Raw genomic sequence first — 6,958 nt, 5'->3', positions numbered from 1 at the left:
CCCTGAAGCATGCAGGATCTTAATTCCTCAACCAGGGACTGAACCATGACCCCTGCATTGGGAGTGCAAAGTCTTAACCACTGGACTGCCAAGAAAACCTTTAAAATCTAATTTTAGAAATAAATACATAGAAGTATTTACAGATGAAATTCTATAAAGCAGAAGATGCATGACTAGAAATAGTTCACTGTATTAGTCTTTCTTCTTTTATGTATAATTTATATTTTCCATAATAATAAACCAAAATGGCTTGCCAAACAGTAATTTGATAACATGGCACATTAATGCTTTTCTGAATCTACAGTATAAGTAAGCAAAAGTACATATATGAATATTAAGAAAAACTGAACAAAACAGGTAAATACGGTATAACCTTTACTTGAAATATTTTATCTGACTTATTTTTAAATTACCAAGAGTATTTAAACTTTACTTTTTAAATTATGCAAAGATGCTCAAACCTGCCCAAAAGGGAAATGTAAATTAAACTAAAATTATAAAACCTTTTTCAAATCTATCACAAATTACTTGGATGAAAAGATGGAGGTAATACAAATAAATACAACTGCTGGCCAGTGAAAGGGGAAAAGGTACACTGTTAATACATTCTGGTTGGACAATAAATCAGTACAATTTTGTTTGAAAATTTGCCAATTGTTTGTATTATGTTTCATGTTATTTCAACCTGAGTATCTTAATTCCTTATGATCTCATCTGAGTCAGCAGCAGAATCAAGATGACAAGCCACTATTCAAGTGCCCAACTGGGTGGACAGTTAAGATATGCACTGTTGGAACATAAGAGATCCACTCACTGCAAGTGTGTAAATCACAGGAGACAGGGGAAGGTGTGTACTGCAACTGGTTTATAATTGTACTTGAAAGAGGATAATTCTGCTACAATCTGAGAAGATTTGGAAAAATTATTATTCTTCACTCCTCTTAAAAAGTCTGTAACTCTATCCTTTACTTCTTTGTTGGCCTGATATTTAAGCCATAGATGATTTATTTCATGTAGCCTTCTAAACCACCTGAAATCTTTTCAGATAAAAATATTTCATTGTATTGATACACTAAATAAGCAAGTTTCATAATGACTTAGGAAGTCATTTCACTTTGAGACTCTGCCCTCAAGAGTCCAGGCTGGACTTGGGAGACACAAGCTGAACAAGAAAATCAACAAAGGAAAGAGTTCCAACTGTGATCTAGAGTGCAGACACAAAACATGTATGAGTCCCCAGACATGCTGTCAATCCTATCAACAAACCAAGGAATACTCTAGTGAGAGCACAACACCAGAGCTGCAAAGAGAACTGAAAAACAGGAAGCTAGCTCTGATGACAACAAACTCTCATGCTCATTTAATCAATCAAATAATATCTATTAAATACTCATTCATATACATAAAGTTCTAGTAAATAAGATATATGTCTGTATCTCTTTCCACTTACCATAAATAAGTCATTTACTTATAAACTTTTCCTGATTACTGATGCAAATACTTACTGGCATTTCTCAATCATAAGGTATTGGATTAGCTTACTTTTTATGTTAAAAGACACAAATTACGTGAATATTCTCCTGGAAAGATGCTAAGATTATAAACCGTACAACACAACTAAAACCACCAAACAACTTCAATACACTTCAGCGCCCTCCTAATCCCTAACCTCACCCTTATCCTTGAAACAGAACCATCATCATTAAACACTCAGTAGTCCTAACAGCTGAACTTCCCATCCTGAGATGGAGAAAACCCAAGAGTTCAAGAAAGAAAAGGAGGAAAGCACCGAGAAAGACAGAGAAAGGAGAAAAGAAAGAGTAAAAGGAAAAGCAAAACTGTAGGAAAAAAACCACCAGGAATTCCCTTCCTAGTTCCATCACTGCCCTCATGACCACCTGCACCCCTCTGAGCCAGACTCCTTTTGTGTTCCGAGGGGGGCAAGCTGGATGACTCTTACTTGGAAGTCCACAGAACACTTAAAACTGTTATCTTTCAGCACATTGTAAGTTTATAATAAACATTTATGTATTTCATAGTGAGCCTACCTTCCAATGTGCTAATAATGTACATCCATCTATTATCTACATGCGACCGTATATGAAAAATATCCTACATAATAAATGTAACAGTTGTTTGATATTTTTCTTGGTTGTGGGCACAAAAGTAAATTAGGGCCCTAGATAAAAGACAACGTACTTTGGGATATTAATCATAATATGCTGATAGAATTCTATAATGCTATATCAAGGAGTAACAGGTTTAACGTTGGAAAAGTTACACACATCACAGCAAAACATGCAAATAAATAAAAAAAACTTACCATCCCTGTTCATTTTTGTATTTGTAAGCAGCCCCAAGAATGTGACACAAGGTGCCTCCAGCTTTGAAATCCATGAAACATTTTGCCTAAAAGATGATACAAGTTACACATGAGAAAAAAACTTCTGACAATTACTCCTGTCTGAACTCTAAGCTTTTTACGTAAGTGCTAGCTCATTTGTGTCTGACTCCCTGCAACCCCATAGGCAGTAGCACGCTCCTCTGTTCATGGGATTTCCAAGGCAAGTATACTGGAGTGGATTGCTATTTCCTTCTAAAGAGGATCTTCTAAAGCCAGGGATTGAACCTGCCTTAACAGTTGGATTCTTTACCACTAAGCCACCTGGGAAGTCTAAGCTTTATATAAACTCAATAAACTCAAAATTATAAACTACTCCTAATTCAATAACTTCCTTACTTTTTTGGAACAAATTGAGGCACAAAAAAAATGTTTCTAGTTTTAAGTAAACAGTCTATGAAAAAAAAGACTTACAAAAGATACATCAAATTTTTTCAGCACAAAACATTAATGGACAAATTAATGATATACTACTAACTCCACTGGTAAATTTCAATTTAAAAAACTAAATAAAATTCAAATTTTAAAATGTATAAGAAGAAATATCAAGCCAACTTCACCGATGAACATAGATGCAAAAATCCTCAACAAAACACAAGCAAACCGAATCCAACAGTACATTAAGAAGATCATACACCATAATCAAATGGGATTTACCTCAGAAATAAGCGAGGGTTTTTCAATATCCATAAATACACAATAACAAACTGAAGAAATCATATTATCATCCCAACAGACGCAAAAAAAGCTTTTGATAAAATCCAACATCCATTTATGATTTAAAAAAAAAAACAAAAAACCATTCTCCAGAAAGTGGGCACAAAGGGAACATATCTCAACATAATAAAGGCCATACATGACAAACCCACAGCTAAGATCATACTCAATAAAAACTGAAAGCATTTCAGTAAAAAAAAAAACTGAAAGCATTCCTTTAAAGATCAGGAACAAGACAAGGATACCCACTGATACCACTCTTCTTCAACATAGTCTTGGAAGTCCTAGACATAGCAGTCAGAGAAGGAAAAGAAATAAAAGGAATCCAAATTGGAAAGTAAGAAATAAAACTATCTTCAGATGACATGATACTATACATAGAAAATCCTAAAGACACTACCAGAAAACTACTAGAGCTCATCAATGAATTTGGAAAAGGTACAGAATGCAAAATTAATATACAGAAATCTGTTGCATTTTATACATTAACAACAAAAGATCAGAAAGAGAAATTAAGGAAACAACCCAACTTACCATCATAACAAAAGAGTAAAATACCCAAGAATAAACCTACCTAAAGAGGCAAAAAACTTGTACTCTGAAAACTGTAAGATGCTAACAAAAGAAATTAAAGATGACACCAGCAGATGAAAAGATATACCATGTTCTCAGTATTGTCAAAACGACATCACTACCCAAGGCAATCTAGCTTCAATGAAATCCCTATCAAATTACCAATGATGTTTTTCACAGAACTGGAACAAAAAAATTTTTTACTTGTATGGAAAAACAAAAGACCTTAAACAGACAAAATAATCTTGAGAAAGAAGAACAGAGCTGGAGGGATCACAGCCCCTGACTTCAGATTATACTATGAAGCCACAGTAATTGTAACAGTATAGTGCTGGCCCCAAAACAGACACACAGATCAACAGAACAGGAAAGAAAGCCCAAAAGACAAACTAACGCACTTACGGTCAATTAATCTGTGACAAAGGAGGAAAGAATATACAATGGAGAAAAGACAGTCTCTTTAATAAGTGGTGCTGGGAAAACTGGACAGCTACATGTAAAAGAATAAAATTAGAACATTCTCTAACATCATATACAAAAATAAACTAAGAATCCATTAAAGACTTAAATGTAACACCAGTTATTATAAAACTCCTAGAAGAAAACATAGGCAGAATGCTCTTTGACATAAATCACAGCAATGTTTTTTTGATCCATCTCCTAGAGTAATGGGAACAAAAACAGACAAACGGGAAAAAAATTAACAAATGGGACCTAATTAAACTTAAAAGTTTTTGCACAGCAAAGAAAACCATAAACAAAATAAAAAGACAACCAACAGAATGGGAGAAAATATTTACAAATGATGCAACTCAAACAAGGGATTAATTTCCAAAATAGACAAAAAGCTTACACAGCTGTTTAAAAAACAACAAACCAACAATCCGATAAAAGAAAAAAATGGGCAGAAGATCTAAATAGACATTTCTCCAAAGAAGACATACAAATGGGTGACAGGAAAATGAAGATCGCTAATTATTAAAAGAAATGCAAATCAAATCAAGCAATGATGCTGAAGCTAAAGCTCCAATACTTTGGCCTCCTGATGCGAAGAGCTGGTTCACTAAAAAAGACCCGGATGCTGGGAAAGATTGAGCACCGGAGGAGAAGGGGTTGACAGAGGATGAGATGGTTGAATAACATCACTGACTCAATGGACATGAGTTTGAGCAAACTCTGGGAGATAGTGAAGATAGAGAAGCCTGGCGTGCTGCAGTCCATGGGGTCACAAAGTGTTGGACACAACTTAGTGACTGAACAACAAATCAAAACTACAATGAGGTATCACCTCAAGCTGGTTAGAATGGCCGTCCTCAAAAACGTTACAAATAATAAATGCTGGAGAGGGTGTGGAGAGAAAGGAATCCTCCTATACTGTTGATGGAAATGTAAGCTGGGGTAGCCACTATTGAGAATAGTAAGGAGGTTTCTTAAACTAAAAATAAAACTACCATATGATTGAGCAATCCCACTCCTGAGCATATATTCAAAGAAAACCATAATTTGAAAAGATACATCACCCCAATTTTCACTGCAGCACTATTAACAATAGCCAGGACGTGGAAGCAACCTAAATGTCAATCAACAGAGGGATGGATAAAGATGTGGTACATATACAGCAGAATTTTACTCAGCTATAAAAAGGAATAAAATCATGCCATTTGAAGCAACATGGACAGACTTAGAAATTAGCATACTAAGTAAAATAAGTCAGACACAGAGAAACAAATATCATGATATCACTAATATGTCAAATCTACATTTTTTAAATGATATAAATGAACTTAAAAACAGATAACCAAAGAGAGCTTACTATAGCACAGGGAACTCTACTCAATATTCTGTAATAACCTATATGGGAAAAGAATCCAGAAGAGAATGGATATATGTATAACTGTATAACTGTATATATATGTATAACTGAATCATTATGCTTTAAACCTAACATAACACTGTAAATCAACTATACTTTAATACAATTTAAAAAAATAAAAAACATAAATAAAAAAGCAGAATGCAAAATCAACTAGTTTTTCGTGTTACAATTATGTTTGTGTTACGTATGCACATGTACTAAAAGCCTTGAAGAATTATGGAATAACAAGAAATTTTACTTGTGGAGGTAAAAAAACACTTCTGTTTCAATTCATATCATGTTTGTCTGTGCAATATATTTTGAGCCTTACAAAGCACCTTTTCCCCCCTAAATCTTTTTAATTTCTCAGCATTAGATAGAACATATCCTATGTTGAGCCAGCTGTTTAATATCCAATATGACTTAGTGAAGTGACATGAAAGTCACTCAGTCATGTCCAACTCTTTGAGACTCCATGGACTAGGACCCACCAGGCTCTCCTCTGTCCTGTGGATTTCCCAAACAAGAATACTGGAGTGGGTTGCCATTTTCTCCTCCAGGGGATCATCCCAACCCAGGGATTGAACCCAGGTCTCCTGCACTGCTGACAGATTCTCTACCATATGAGCCACCAGAGAAGCCCTTAATATGACTTAGGAAGTTAGTAAATAACAAGTTCTAGTTTGATTAAAAAAAAAAAAAAACAGCCCAAATAGTGAACTCTTACACCAGTACTACTCATTCAGGGAAAAAAAAATGTTTAAGGTAAATAACTTACATGTTTCACTGAAACATTGTCTGCTTTACTGTCTCTCTCCTTCAGTTTTGCTTTACACCATTACACTTTATTGTATCAATCCCTTTCCTTTGGGAACAAGCTAAACACTATTTGGAAAGAAAAAGAAGTAAATCTGGTTCCTCTAGCACTAAACCATGAATTATTTCTAAGTACAGCTTATGTCTAAAAATATTCTCTTTAAAATCTTTTAAAATTCAGAAAAACTATAATGGATTAGTTCCCAAGAGTTTAATATTCCCCAAATAAACCATCCTGTAAACACTACTTTTTAAGACACTCATATAACCCTAATTAGGAATACCAATATAATGTAAATCACCTTACATAAAATACTTCATGTAATGCTACATGTAAATTTTATTCTAAATGATTTTATACCTGATAAAATATAAACTATACATAAGTGGAGAGTGAAAAAGTTGGCTTAAAGCTCAACATTCAGAAAACGAAGATCATGGCATCCGGTCCCATCACTTCATGGAAAATAGATGGGGAAACAGTGTCAGACTTTATTTTTGGGGGCTCCAAAATCACTGCAGATGGCGATTGCAGCCACGAAATTAAAAGACGCTTACTCCTTGGAAGGAAAGTTATGACCAACCTAGACAGCATA

At 34.4% G+C, this 6,958-nt stretch overlaps 1 protein-coding gene across 1 annotated transcript in view; it reads right to left on the bottom strand.

Moving 5' to 3' along the window:
• The window catches only part of SMARCC1 (SWI/SNF related, matrix associated, actin dependent regulator of chromatin, subfamily c, member 1), a 125,030-nt gene that overhangs the window by 105,028 nt on the left and 13,044 nt on the right, over window positions 1–6,958 (bottom strand). Inside the window, exon 4 of the mRNA XM_010862496.1 lies at window positions 2,324–2,409. Within this exon, the coding sequence (XP_010860798.1) occupies window positions 2,324–2,409 (86 nt within the window). The remainder of the gene's footprint in view (window positions 1–2,323; window positions 2,410–6,958) is intronic.

This window comes from Bison bison, unplaced genomic scaffold (assembly GCF_000754665.1).
Source record: "Bison bison bison isolate TAMUID 2011002044 unplaced genomic scaffold, Bison_UMD1.0 scf7180017864482, whole genome shotgun sequence".
Classification (NCBI taxonomy): Eukaryota; Metazoa; Chordata; class Mammalia; order Artiodactyla; family Bovidae; genus Bison; species Bison bison.
The sequence above is the reverse complement of the archived record's forward strand: the minus strand, read 5'-3'. Positions and strand labels throughout refer to the sequence as shown.